Genomic DNA, 15,347 nt, shown 5'->3' with positions numbered 1-15,347 from the left:
ACAGATATAACCATCAGGAGGTCAGACCACTGAACATGTATGTACTCGAAGTCAGATAACTATGTGTGCATTATGTCTCCCTTCTCCTCCCTCTTACTTTTTAATATGAAGTGAGCGAGTGTGACTGTATGAAGATTGTGCTGATTTACTGTTTGTATTACGTTTTATAAAAGTGAGGTTCTTCTCATCCATCACTGTTACCATGGAGATACACCATGTTTGTGGGTGCTAGCATAATTTTCCATAGACTAACATTAGCTAAAAACAGCATAAAACTACTACACTGTAGTATCCAGGTGTTTTAATGTAAACAATAAGTCCAGTACTTTACCATTGCTGCAAATCCCATGATGCTTAGCGATATGACATCACAATCCTGAACTCTATAGCATTAAGCTTCCTGCCTCCGACTAAGACCCAACCACCATCTCCCATTATTCCAAACAATGAAAGTCAGGTTTATTTGTCATGTAAACACAACCTATTGAAAAGGCATCTATTTCATTAAGGACATTAAGGTCATACAACAGTTTTGTCAACAATGTCTGTTGATGATTTGCTTTGATAGTTTAAGTTTTGTAGTCAGACCAACTGTACAATGTGGCCCACATGGTAAGCAAAAGTCACGCTGTGTTGAAAGTGCAGAACAGGCACGCATTTATTTTTCAACATAGCGCTGGTTTCCCTCTGCGGCCTGTGTGTGTCTGCGCTGGGAAGATGGTTGTCTGTCATTAATATTCCCTTAACACTTGTGTCTGACTGCGACTTAAAGAAACGGCGCCGCTCGCTCGCTCCACTTTGCCCGTCTCTCCGTCCTGGCAGCTCATATTTTCAATGTCCTATAAAACGATTGGTTCCATGGCAACCAAACATTAAAAGGTTGAAAACACAAAGCGACACAGTGCGACAATTGTTTCAGTCTTCAAAGCTTTTGTTTTGGAGTTTTTACACCAAACATGAATAGACAACATGCATTTATACAAAATAGAGTTATTTCCGTCAATGCAATGAAGTAAACAAAATAAATATATATATATATATATGCTATTACAATTAAATACAGTTTCTTTCTCAAACACAATCTCTTAATAATGGACTTTATAACATAATAACCAGTTTGACGGGAATATACATCTCAGATATGAGGCAGGAGTGACTCAGTGGTTAGGCTTGTTAGTTTAAAGGTTTATTCAATTCCAGCTCTTTTCTATCGTTGACACTTGACCCACCTCACCTACTGTGTATAAAGACAATGTGCTAGTGAGTGGTTGTTGGTGATCGGACCATTGATTTTCCAGGACTCGTAATTTTATTATAAAGTACCAACTAAAGATAGAAGCCATCTGCCACTGTTTGCTGTGTTGAGACTAATGTTTCATACAGAGCAGTGTAAATACTGGCTGTGGAAGCTCTGCAGGTGCTACAAACACCAGTGATCGATGAGAAAGTGTTTATGTTACCACTTTGATGCCTTCATTGAGTGGAATTAAAACTTTGGCAGGATGGCGCAGCATATTGTGACAACAATATTGTTTGTTAGGCATAATTACCAATATAGTCTTGGATTTAGCTCATTTTCACTGTTGTTTCATTCACTCCCTGTGGTTTCTGACTGGTACTCGACATATCGGCAGCTACTCTGTCAGAGCCAACCGGTATCAAGTTGGATTGAATATAAAGAAGGTATTGGGACAACCTGATAGAAACTTGTCCCAATCAAGCGAATGAATAATGTACAGCATTTTGGAGCGTCAAGGAAAACACAGTATCTGACAAATTTATTATTATTGATGCCAAAATTGTTAAAGGGATATTTCAGGATTTTTGACATAGGGCCTCATTTCCTAGTTATCCAGAGTGTTGTTTATTTCTGGAGATATGTATTTTTTTCCAATTCATGCAGTCTTATATTTGAAGAGTTTAGTGGCATGCACATTTCTACGATATCAGCTGGCCTGCATTAAATACAGTCTGACCCACCCCACAGTGCACCTGAGGCTAATCACTTATAACACCAGACTACTCAATATATATATATATATGTCTGAATCCATAGAATAATTTTATTTTGCATTTAAAACCAGCTTCGACACAGACATTTATATGGATAGTCTGGCGTTCTAAGTGATTTGTCTCAGGTGCTCTGTGGAGCGGGTCAGACTGTTTTTAATGCCGATTAGCTAGTACTGTAGAAATGCCACTAAACTCTTCAAATATATGAACTGTCCATCCATCCATTTTCTTCCGCTTTATCCGGGGCCGGGTCGCAGGGGCAGCAGTCTCAGCAGAGATGCCCAAACTTCCCGATCCACACACACCTCCTCCAGCTGTTCTGGGGGGACCCCGAGGCAACACCAGGCCAGCTCGGAGACATAGTCCCACCAGCGTGCCCTGGGCCTTCCACGAGGCCTTGTCCCACTAGGACATCCGGAACAGATGCCCTAGCCACCTCAGCTGGCTCCTTTCGACGTGAAGGAGCAGCGACTCTACTCAGAGCTCCTCTCGGGTAACTGAACTCCTCACCCGATCTCGAAGGGTGCGCCCAGCCACCCTTCAGAGGAAACTCATTTCGGCCGCTTGTATTCGCGATCTGGTCCTTTCGGTCATTACCCAAATCTCATGACCATAGGTGAGAGTGGGAACGTAGATCGATCGGTAAATCAACTCACTCTATATGAACTGCATGAATTAAAAAAAACATATCTCCAGAAATCAACAACACTCTGGATAACTAAGAAATGAGGCCCTATGTCAAAAATCCTGAAATATCCCTTTAAGGTTAGACAACTGGGCGGGAGCGTCTTCATATCTGCACCTTCGTGGGGTGTTTGAGGGGCGTTCAGATGCTCAGTCCAAGGAAAGTTTGGGTATTTCCGTTTGTTGCATAAGGGTTTACTTATTTTGATCCAAATATTATGCGTCTTAAGTGCATCATGAAACTAGAGGGCCATGTCACTGCATCTACCTTTTAAAAAACATGATGCAAGCTAACACATCTGAGGTGAAACTGCACCATGTAATTACTTTCACACTCTTGATCTTTCGGCAATTTTCTTGTTCACCCACTCATACTGATGTGTCCGTAAATGCAATAAACCAACACAGTCATTCCCATGTTTATGGCTACCATCGTAATATCGCTATAGGCTAGCATTGCTCTTTGGCTGCACGTCGATGCTGACCACTCCATGGACCTGTGTGAGCTGCCTGCAATCCAGAGAAGCCAATAATTTCCTGGGTCCAGACAGAGTGGGCACAAAGTTCGCGGTCACCGTTGCAGAAGCACGGCTGCCAATATCACTGAAAAAAAAAAAAAAAACAGGACAGGAAATGACTGAGGTGGTCAGAAAAAAAACCTGCCATTTACAGGTGAATTATTACTGTTGTTCTCCTAATGTGTGCAGTTTAGCTTCTGATTTTAGATGAATGCTTTGCAAGTTTTATTTCTGATTCAATTTATAATTCGCTGTATAGACCAACATAAATTATGGATTTGACCTGGTGTCCTATTCACCTTGTTCCGAAGGTTTGCGTGGGTGCCGCCATGAATTGAGCCCGCAGTGCAGTTATTTACATACTTACAATTCTATTACACCTTTCACTCGTATTTAAATCGTTTAAATAGAACTAGAGAAGTCAAGAGAATAACAGTTCTACATGCTCGCCCGGCCGTTTTCAAGCCGTGCAGAGAAACACTGCAGTGTTGGCTCGTTGGTGCAAATGCACATTGAATATTTTACACAAATCAATCTTAATAAATAATAAATAAATAAATAAATAAATAACTTTGCGCTCTACCAGAAGTCTAGACAAAGGAAGTGCCACAGCAAAAAGAGGCAAAAGTGGGCAGGGCAGAATAATTTAAAGCAGTAACTTGTTTACCTTAATAAATCATTTTCATAGTCCTTCTGGGGGTAATACAGTTAATGTTAATAATCTAACCCTGGTGTCTCTGGCCAGAAAACCACACTTGCAGCTTTCTCTGCTCCGACCCGGAGACCCAATACACCCTAATGGGATCACGATGAACGGGCAAAGCTAACTGCGGGCTAGCGCCACTTAAACAGCACTTACAGCCAAGTTTGAGTGAAAATAATATCTCTCACGGACAATTAATAAGTTAATAAGACACCTGCAGTGGCGTTTATGGCCTTTAGCGGCATGAGTTACTTAGTTCTGCTTTAATTAATCACAGTTTTGGGCTGATCTCCCCCTTATTTACTTACATTTTTCCCTAATTTTGTTCTGTCATTGTATTTTCGTTTTGATTGAACTTCAGACCTTGTTTAGTCTTGGTTCTTGATGTTGTCTTTGTTGAGTACTGGTTCTGTCTAAATCCAGGTACAATCATGGGGTCCAGTCTTCCTTCAATTAGACCGACTGCTTGATTCTGGTTTTAACCTTGGTTAACTCCTGGGTGTAGTCATGAGTGTAAAATAGCGATAAAGATGTGTTTGAGATTATTAACACATACTTGCAAAAAGCATAATATCCCCCCTTTAAATTATATATTGGTGTGACTAAATTTAGTAGGAACATAAAACCTGTACAATCCAGCCTTTAATCCCTGTTCAACTCTCTTTTAGTCCTGCTGCATTATTGTACTCACCCAAAATGAATAGTTTGGGCGGTCATGAGTCCCAGCCCCTCCACATGAAACAACACTCCCTTAAGCGTCTGCGGCAGAGGGTTTGTGAACAAAATCTCCACTGCCATCTTCTCCCCGACCACCGCTTTACCAATCGGCTGCAAGGGAGAAAGAGAGTCACTAATCATATTTAATCTCGGCATTTGTCTTCTGGTCAGAGTCTGTTTTTCTGCACCTTCAGAGTGAGGTTTGGACTTTGGAGGCGGAAACTATATTGCGTGGCTAACACTTGCTGTGTTTCCTTGACCCTCGCTGACAGAGTGAGCATCAGAGCCGCCTGATCCACCAGCTCATCCTTATAGTCCTTATAGTCCAGAGTCCACTCCAACAGCTTCTCTGTGGACAAAAAAAATAAAAAATAATTCAGTATTCAGAACTGGCAAATGTTCACAAGGTACTCTTGAAGTCACTCCCAAGTTTGGAGATATTGAGAAGGTGTGTCAAGATGGGCATTGGAGTATAAGTTACATCGCTATATGCAAATCAGTGAAAGCAACAACGCAGATGATTTGTTGCAAAGACGGCATGAGGGACAGCCAAAAGAAAAGAATGTTGAATCAAAATTCCTGTTCAGTTAATAAAAAGAATTTAAAAAAATCATAATAAAAAAAAGTGGTTATTAAAGGGACTATTATATATATATACAATTATGTATTTTCCTCCCCCTACATGTTTCAGCCATGTCGTAATGTGTGGAATGAGCTCAGACCTATTCGCCACAACTGCCTCTAAAATCCTGCACCCAAAAAGGTGTTAAATCGGGTCTGAAGTGCCGTCATGCATGAGCTTAATATAGAAGCTGCAGTTATGCATAAGGCCTGAGATGGCAGTAGTGAGTATAAAATCACAAACTTGCATCTCGCCCCTTTAAGTGATGAAAAACTGGTAGTAAAAATGGCATCCATAACAGGATGCCATTTTCTGGAGTGGCATCCTGTGTGAAATTGTTGCATGTACTTGTCTCTGAGTCAGTTCTGTTCACAGCTCTGTTGGGATCAAGGTGCGCCCCGCCTAAGGCCCATAGTTCTTAAACTACAAGCAAACTATCAATGAGAAGAGGTATAAGTAAATACTGGGTCTAACCAGATCACATGGCAAGAGTTGAAACATTTTTACTCCTACAAAGCTGTGCATCAAAATCTGTAGAGCCTAAAGCAGAAAATAGCCCTATTTCAACTGGAGCATTACTGGGCGGGTCATTGCAGAGAGTTATCCATTGCCAAAAGGGTTTGGACTGACCCAAAAAGGCATATGGTGCGAGGCTACAAACAAAAATTAAAATGACAAGTAAAGGGCAAGGGACTGGGTAAAGTGACAGAAAGACTGACCACCACCACCTCAAAACATTCTGTATCAGAGGGCTGAAGGAGTTTGAGAAAATACCTCATTGCAATAATTAAACTATAATTGTATTGCACTGACAGTGCAATACAATTTGGGCTTTGATAAAACAAAAGACATTTAGATCCGAGTGCAATTTACCTGATTGTGTCCGTTCATATTGCACTTTTGAGCACAATTACCCGTATGGCTTAGGATATTATCATTCTAAAGTCATTAGGATATTAAAACATTGTGATAAATTGGTGTGGCTTGAGTCTCACCTTCATTGGGCAGCAGGTCCACATCTGTTTTGTCCCTTCGTACTGTGGCCTTGTGCACTCCAGTGTAGTACATGACTGCCACTTGACTGTGCAGCAGTACCTGCCTGTTCTCAGAGCTACTATTTTTCAGACTTATGGTTAATTCTGCGTCGCTTCCCATCTGTGGGCCCGTCGCGTCCATGGACACCTCCACAGACACGTCCTCCGCTGTGGGAGGGGTGTAGGCTTCGGCTTTGGTCCCATATTTACATGCCGTCTCCACGGCTATGCGCTCCTCCTCTGTGCCTGCCAAGAAAGGTGTACAAAAACCTGTCACAGCCACGTGGACGAGTGGTTTGTGCTTATGCTTCACAGCATGAAGGTCCTGGGGTCGATTCTCTGACCATGTGGGCCTTTCACTGTGGAGCAGTGTGGTTGTTCACCCTGTGTCTCACTGACCCAAAACATGTACAACAGGACATTCCTCCAGCTAGGTTATTCTGACCATGAGCACTGCAGCCACTCACTTCTCCCGACAGATGGCCCAGCAGCACTGAAGGGTGGTAAAATGCAAAGGACACATTTACAGTACAATGGGGGAGTAAAAAGAAAGCTCTTGGGACCAATTAAAAGTGACCTACTTCATTTAACCGGAAAATTCCCGAAACTACACTGTAACACATGTGCAAAAAGCTAAAACTTAAGTTTCTTTCTCCTAACCTCAAGGTCTGGAGATAGATCCTTGAGCCATGTGGTTGCCTCGGTGTCATCACAGAATGGATCTTATTGTATACTATACCTTAAACTTAAATAACAAGTACTATTAAACTGGAACCGCCTTGTTGTGAAGTCAAAGCTAATAACTATGCTGCTGTGCCATTCTGAACTGCACTAATGAAATCAACAGACTTTGGCATATTGTGAGTGTTGGTGATTTAGCAAACATGACTAATCTCACTGGGGTAGCTTGTCTGCATACCTTCGGGGTGTTTGTAAAGGTGCGTGATATCATAGCGTTCATCCGACCCCACTGCTTTGGTGCTGATAGAGTGTCCCACCGTCTTCTTCTCGCTATAGATTTGGCTGAACGTCCCGTCTGCATTCCTCTGCCAGTAGATCTTGTCACTGTTCACCTGAAACAGCAACAGGAGTTAGATAAAGAAAAGCGGGCACGTCTTGCATAATTTTGAAATGTACCATATGGCAAAAGTTATTAATATGCAGAGCGCGCACAGTTGGCAAACAGCAAACAACAGTAAGATCAGTTAGATACACTGTAGGTCAAGACTATAAGGAGTGTTTCTATGTTTTATGTCTTTAAAGGTCAAAGATGCAATTACATCTCAGACTGTATTGATAATAACTGTTCATTGTGTAGGTTGTTTTCAAGTGGAGGATAGGCCAGAATTCTGCGGTAGAATTTGTGATGAAATTGTCAAAACGAGGATTTTTTGAAGCCAAATACATATGAAACGAAAAGTTTGTTTGTTTGTATACTTTATTGTCCCCATAGGGAAATTTTGTCCTCTGCAGGAGTAGTTCGAAATCCGCATAGTAATCTTCACTTTACTGTGCGGATGCCAAATTACTCCTGGTATTATTACGCCTTACAATGTAGTCCCCCCTTTTATCCGCTTAGAAAATCCACATTGTTTAATTTTGTGTAATCATACTTTGTAGTGTAACACTTCACGTAACCATATTGAAATTGGGAAAACGTGGAAGAGCTTGGTAGCTTCTATCTTGACCAGTTTTGGAGCTATAGTGGAGAGTAGGAGAGGCTAAATGCTAACGCCGTCTGCGCTGTGTTTACGTGACTGAAGGCACGTGTGAAGATCAGACAGGTCCTAAAGAACTCGTTAAAGCTAAGGTAAGAAACGGTGGCCTATTCCTTTAAGAAAACACAAAAACAGCACCAAAAAATTTTTTGGAAAATTGAAAAACTTTTACATACTTTGTTTTCAGTGAACCTACTGATTGGGCTCACTTTGCTCTCTGATTGGATAATTGTCTCAGGAGCCAAATCAAAAACAGATAAATAATGTTAACTTCATTTTTTAATATTTTTGAATGAATAAATGAAATTAGATGAATTTTGTAGCGAATAAATCAACATCTTGTTGTGAGTAAAAACTTTATTTGAATGAGTATTCACAGGGAGGACACAGACAGGGGCATCGCTTTAGATTAAGGTGCGCTCATTAAAGGAATAGGCCACCGTTTTTACATACTGAGATATGTTCTTATCTTAGCTTTGACGAGTTCTTTAGGACCTGTCTGGTCTTCACCCGTGCCTTCAGTCACGTAAACACAGCGCAGACGGCGTTAGCATTTAGCCTCTCCCCCTCTCCACTATAGCTCCAAAACAGGTCAAGATAGAAGCTACCAAGCTCTTCCACGTTTTCCCTATTTAAATATGGTTACGTGAAGTGTTACACTACAAAGTATAATTACACAAAATTAAACAATGTGGATTTTCTAAGCGGATAAAAGGCGGAACTATATTGTAAGGCATAATAATACCAGGAGTAGTTTGGCATCCGCACAGTAAAGTGACGATTACTGATATGATATGCACTATTTTTTGTGAGAAATATAAGTATTTTCTGGGGGTATTTTCCAAACGCGGAAGACAAGACGCTTCGATTCCGTTAACTCCGCCCCCTCTCTCCGAGCGGATCTGCCCATGCAACATTCCAAATTGTGGCGAGTGTCCTCTTCTTTAGGAAGGTTGAAAAAAGTCCCGCACTTCTCGTAGCCAAATGCGCCTTTCTCTACGACATTATCGTTAGGCAAGAAAAAAGAACAGGTGTGTCCAGAATAGTTTAGAAAGAGCTCCATCTTCACAACCTTCAGTGCAAACATGACGTCTGTTCAGACGCTCAGGGGGTGCGTTTGTTTTCAGCCATGACCTAGAAGCGCTTCCTTTTTTTAATCATTTTAAAGCTGTTTTATAAATTAAAATCAGGCCGTAAGGCATTACAATACAGAAGTTGTGCTCTTCCTGTTTGACACTATGTGCGTCAGAGTGTACCAGAAACTACTCTGGGGGTGTTTTTGATAAGGGAATAGCAAAACAACATGGCTAAAAGCTCTAAAAAGTCGATTTTGCATGATATAGGACCTTTAATGCTTTTTCCTACCTTATTAATACTAAACGAGCACACCTTAATATAAAGCGTTACCCATGTGAGTTACTTTTGCTGATAAACCCATTTTGACTCCAGTGAATTTCAGAAATGAAAAAAAAAAGAGTGAAATGGCTCATTAGGCGCTTATACTCTATAAGACCCTCGCAGCTATTGGCACACGGACAACCACTCAATCTCTCCTTTAGGGGAAATAAAGATCACCAGTTTCTATAACACAGAAACGAAGCTTAAGAAAATCCGCAGTAACAAAGAGACGGAACGCAGACTCTCAAAATACCCTTCAGGCAAAAGTGCAAACGGCTTTGTCCCCTGTGCACCGCAGACGAAGTTATTAAGCCACAAACTACCCAAATAGTGGTGTGTGTGAGCACAATTGCACGGACCTCGGCGAACACAAAGGTGGCGTCATGCTTGAGGAAGACCTGACCGTTTCGAACAGCAGTCAGAGAGGCGGGGCCACAGCGGAAAGTGCCCTGGCTGGTCTCCTGAGGGGTGGCGTCTACAGCCTGCCAGCCCCCCATGCCCGTGGGCAAGTCGGGGCGCGCCATCCAGCAGTCGTTCCACACATGGAAGTTCCTACAGGGGCACAGTTGGCGATGAGGCCAAGGAAACTAAGTGTGAGAGAGGAATGAGAAAAAGCAGAAAAGTGACACATGCCAAAAGAGAATAGTTGATGTGCAGATATTATTAGTAAATCACAGTCTCTTTACAATCTCATGTATTATTAACATATCACACTTTATACAAAAGTGCTTGTGTGAATCAATCTAACTCTTTAATTACCATGCTATTTCCTCTAAAAAAGTTGGAAATAACCAAATAACAATGGTAAGTTCAGTTTATTTGATTTTGTAGCCAGCCAATACGTGATTTGCTATTTTTCTTGCAGCTTGTCTTGATAAGATGCTACAATCGCTGCTGTAAAGTAAACAACAATCCAATCATTCACTCTGCACACTTGGTGGTGTGAGCTCTGCCCTGGATAAGACGATGGAAACATGCTGCAAAATCTGCAACTACGGCTCCTCTAACAACCACCAGTCACTGACTCACACGCCACATTCTTCTCAGAGGTGAAATGTCTTGCTCAAGGACACAACAATAGTAAAGCGGCAATCAATCTGCCAAGTCAAAATAGAGTTCATGATTAAATGTTAATAAATTGAACGTATACAAATCTGCCATTATAGGGGGAATTAGCAAACACTGTCTACTCACATTAGTTTGAAAAAATCATACAGTTGAGAAAAGAGCCACGGAACAACTCCCAGAAATCTTAGGGGTTATGACACAATCTAAAGTTCTATTGAATAAGTGCTGTTCTTAAAAACTCACCATACAGAGTCTCTGTTGAGATTGTCCAGAGGGTCCAGGTTCTCATCCAAATACACGTCTGTCGTCAAGGAGACATCCGTGTCGTGGGCGGAGCTGTAGTTGGTCACAGTTCGACCAGGAACCCCCAAACACCTCAGGACTAAGAAATGAACATTATCAGGAAGTCAGGCTGCAATATTAAATAAGCTTCATTCACAGTTTTCTAGAATGTGACGTCATATTTTCAGATGGAGAACAACATCTTTAAATAAGATTAAATAACCAGCGTAAAATTGCACAAAGCTCAAGGAAAGACAAGATATTATTTGAATATAAAGACATAATCTTCTTCAGTTTTGAGTGAGCAAAAGTCAGTAGAATTGTAGAATTATTGTTTTCTGCCCAAGAATGTTTCCTGCTCATTTTAACAAGGTAAGACTACCCTCTTCATAGTCTGTGGACAAAGTTAGCACTGACAGTACTTTAATAACAATATACACTGATACAGCTTGCTTTCGATTTTCAACCGGGAAGTCGATACCTGCCGAAAAATGCATCCCCTGGTGATTTCTCTTCCTAGTCTGTCTATAACGGTATGCACATGAGATCACAGTGGTTTAACATAAGCCAAAGTTACCATTTTGAGTTGAGAAATCAAGAAATCTTGAACGTTGAGGTTTCTTTTTAACATGATAATCATACCTTCAACAGCAGGACTATTCAACATATTCCAGCTCATCTTTCCCTAATTAACCAGTGTTGTTGTTTTTCATGTTTGTATAACTATTACTAATATATTCTCCAAGCCCAAATTAGATGCTCTTTCATCTATTAGTGGACCAAATGCGGTGAGTATGTGGAGCAAAAAAGGTGTTTAAGTATCATGTGATGGTGTTGAAGGGAGCTGAACACCCCGCACAAACACCATTGCATTATGAAAAATCTGTCTGTTCTATAGCCTTTAAAATATTATGATGTGTGAACACAACCTTCTGAATGAACCTGTGAGTGAACAAACTCACCTGTTGTGACCACACCAGCGAAGACCCAGCACTGCCCGTAGCAAACCGGAGCGCCCTTGTTACTGTGGTACTGCTGGAGGATTTCCACACTCCCGGTCCACACGGTCGGAGCGGAGCCTCCTGTGTAGATCCCCGACCAGTTTCCTTCGACCACCCCAAAATCATCCACTGAGTTCACCTGGACAGAGATGATGTAAAAAAAAAGTATTTGACGATTAAACAGCCGCATGTAAAAATACAAGATACAGTATGACTCAAAGAAGATCGCGTTATATCACCTAAGCTCAATTTACAGGAACAGGCCACCATTTTTCCATACTGAGATATGTTCTTACCTGAGCTTAGACGAGTTGATGCGTACCTGTCTGGTCTTTACGCGTGCGCTCAGTCACGCAAAAAGACCAAAGACGTTGTTAGCATTTAGCCTCTCTTCCTCTGCTCGATGGGGCCAAATAGGGGTGAAGTTAAAAGCGACCAAGCTCTTCCACCTTTTCCCTATTTAAATACAGTTACGTGAGCAGTTACACGATCCAAGTATAGCTACACAAAAAAAAAAACATGTCGATTTTCTAAGTGGATAAAATGGGGTACTATATTGCAAGGCGTAATAATAGCTTAGGAGCATTTTGACGTCCGCACAGTAAAGTCAAAGTGCTCCGATGGGCATAGGTATTATTATGCCTTACAATATAGTTCCCCTTTTTATCCGCTTAGAAAATCCACCTGTTTAATTCAGTGTGACTATACTTCGATCGTGTAACTGCTCACGTAACTGTATTTAAATAGGGAAAACGTGGAAGAGCTTGGTCACTAAATGCTAACAACATGTTCGGTGTTTTTGCGTGACTGAGTGCACGCGTAAAGACCAGACAGGTACACATCAACTCATCTAAGCTCAAGTAAGAACATATCTCAGTATGGAAAAATGGTGGCCTGTTCCTTTAAGGCTAAATTTATCTGTAATGCAGAATAAAACATGTATTACAGAGATTTATGAGAAACTTTTGTGGTTTTGTGGAAATTAGTGCTTTATGTGTAAAAATCCCACACATGGGGGGAAATATGAGGATTATGGATGTACCCAGGTTTACATTTATTTATTTACTTGACCTTTATCTCACCAGAAAAGTCCCACTGAGATTAAGAATCTCTTTTCAGGGGAGTTCAGTGCATTTAATTAATCATGCTAGACAGGTTTTATATTTAGAGAACAAACTAACCTGAAAATGTATAAGGCTTTTGTTGTATATGTAGATCTTACCATGGCTGAGATAATCCTGACCACATTCACTGGGTCTCCCCATCCTGAAGCAGGAGTGCCACTCTTCTCCAGGACGTACAGGCACGCGGCCAAAATCCCATCTTCAAACTAATATGAAAGCAAAGACAGCTCCGCTTTAGGATTCATTTCTGTTGGTCTGTATTACTGCATAATATATAATATAATAATATATTTTTAGGAATAAAGAGATATGCAATGAATATGTTGAAAATTGGAATCCATATTTTATATTTGGAAAACACCTTTTGTTTGTTTGTGTGAGAAACAAGCCTTTTTAATTTTCTATTTTCTAGGTGGAGGTTTAACCAACAAACAAATTAAGAAAGACTTTTTCATGGATGCAATCAAAATCTCTTCATCTTTTTTAGTTTGACTGAATAATTGAATCCTGAGAGATTCTGATAAATGTTTGCCAATAAAAAAAAAAATGTGCTTGTCATGTTCTCTATTCTTTGCAGCATTTTCAACAGCTAAATCCATTTCAGAATAAAGTCAGTCCTTCTTGATCAAATCTACTCAACTTTACGACAGTTTCCATGGTTTTGAGTAAGTCATAATTGTTTTAATATACTGATACTGTATTGTAGAAGAGGGTTCCGAGTAAGGCGATTGTAGTCGATACTGGTACTTTATACCATACATGGTTTTCGATACCGATACCTGAACGTTACTTTTTCCGATACTTATGCTAAACTATTTGTCACATAGCACCATAAAACAGAATAATAATGTTAATTTATTCCTTTTCATTTAATTTCTTTTGCATTTGTATCATTTGTTTGAGGTGAAACAACCAAGAAATGTTAACTACAAAAGGGCAAAAAAAAGGGGGGAAAAAAGGGACTATACAGAGTTTAAAAATGAAAAAACAAATTTTTTTCCTCCCCTACATGTTCCAGCAATGTTCTGATGTGTAGAATGAGCCCAGACCTCTTCACCACAACTGCCTCTAAAATCCTGCACTGTCACTCAAAAAGGTGTTAGTTCGGGTCCGAAGTGCCGTCATGCATGAGCTTAAAGGGGCTAGATGCAAGTTTGCCATTTTATACTCACTACTGCCACCTCAGACCATATGCGTAACTGCACCTTCTATATTAAGCTCGTGCATGGCTGGAACATGTAGGGGGAAGAAAATACTTAATTTTAACAATTTAAAACTCCCTATAGTCCCTTTAATATAGAAGGTGCAGTTACACGTATGGCCTGAGGTGGCAGTAGTGAGCATAAAAATGGCAAACTTGCATCTATTCTCTTTATTTCCCACATTGTTAATGTTTTCACATTTTTACCCCCAATTTTCACAAAATATGTCATTTTTTTCCCTCCAATTTACCAAATGTTTTAACGTGTTTTATCCCAAAATTTCCCCCAAATTTTAAATTATTCAATATTTTTCCCAAGTTTTTCCACTTGTTTTTTCCATTTTTTGAAATGGTTACATTTTGTTTTCAACTTGTGTTTATTTATTTTTTTCTTTTACATGTTGATGTTCAACAGCAACAAAACTTGAATATAAAGATTTTATATTTCTTTTCGGTGCCTGCTTTCAATACTTTTGATACCAGTAATACCTAAACCTTTGTTTCCCGATGCCCAGCCCTAGTTCTCAGTCTGTCATACTGGGTTGCTTTTGTGCTTAAGAGGCTTTGTCAGCAACTAATGAGTTCTTCACAGCAGGTTGAACTTGTACTGTTCATTTAGGCAGAAGTGTACCTGGTTATTGGTTCCAAGTTTACCATCTCGATTCTTAAAAGCTCCACTCAACTATAGTCTCAACGGTGAATATTGGTCTCAACAGTTCTGTTTCCACTGGCCTCCCTGTTGTTCACTGTCTAATAACCTGACCTTGGCTGTGACTCAGACTCATTAGCCGATAGTGCCCTTGATGTTGTGGTCTCGACTTTCAGAACTGTGGAGAAGGCTGCAGTAAATAGGAGTTAAGTTATATCAAAAACCTCTGTGCCTACTGAGTGGAGGGCTTTGTTTCTTCACCAAAATGGCTCATACAGTATCATCACTCACCTGGCCGTAGTCCCAGGTGCGGAAACCAATCTGCAATGCTGTGCCGTAGTAAATTAGCCCAACATCGTTCAGCACATACTCCGTCCTCTCATCCTCAGAGTCCATAAAAACCGTGTCCTCTGACAGGGAGACATGGAAGAACATCATTAAAACTGCCAATAACACGAGCTGCTGCCGGAGCTGTCTGCATTTAGACCAGGCCCATTGACATTCTGCAGAGAGCATTTAAAAAGTGACCTTTCGCATGCAGAGAGGCGATATCACTGTGTTTTTGTCATGTCCACACAATTCAAAGGGCCTCCTCGACTTACAGCTGTGGAGAAA

General features: G+C 40.6%; 1 protein-coding gene across 1 annotated transcript in view; it reads right to left on the bottom strand.

The window, feature by feature from the left end:
• Positions 1-3,046: 3,046 nt before the first annotated feature.
• The window catches only part of LOC306977030 (protein-glutamine gamma-glutamyltransferase K-like), a 44,278-nt gene continuing 31,977 nt past the window's right edge, over positions 3,047-15,347 (bottom strand). The window contains exons 5-14 of the mRNA XM_079575185.1: positions 15,024-15,142; positions 12,981-13,088; positions 11,720-11,897; positions 10,719-10,857; positions 9,767-9,959; positions 7,211-7,364; positions 6,253-6,537; positions 4,824-4,984; positions 4,610-4,746; positions 3,047-3,300 (exon numbers count right to left, since the gene is read on the bottom strand). Of these exons, the coding sequence (XP_079431311.1) occupies positions 3,141-3,300; positions 4,610-4,746; positions 4,824-4,984; positions 6,253-6,537; positions 7,211-7,364; positions 9,767-9,959; positions 10,719-10,857; positions 11,720-11,897; positions 12,981-13,088; positions 15,024-15,142 (1,634 nt within the window). The 3' untranslated portion in view covers positions 3,047-3,140. The remainder of the gene's footprint in view (positions 3,301-4,609; positions 4,747-4,823; positions 4,985-6,252; positions 6,538-7,210; positions 7,365-9,766; positions 9,960-10,718; positions 10,858-11,719; positions 11,898-12,980; positions 13,089-15,023; positions 15,143-15,347) is intronic.

Source organism: Gobius niger (genome assembly GCF_951799975.1).
Source record: "Gobius niger genome assembly, chromosome: 17".
NCBI lineage: Eukaryota > Metazoa > Chordata > Actinopteri > Gobiiformes > Gobiidae > Gobius > Gobius niger.
This window is presented reverse-complemented; position numbering and strand designations above follow the sequence as displayed.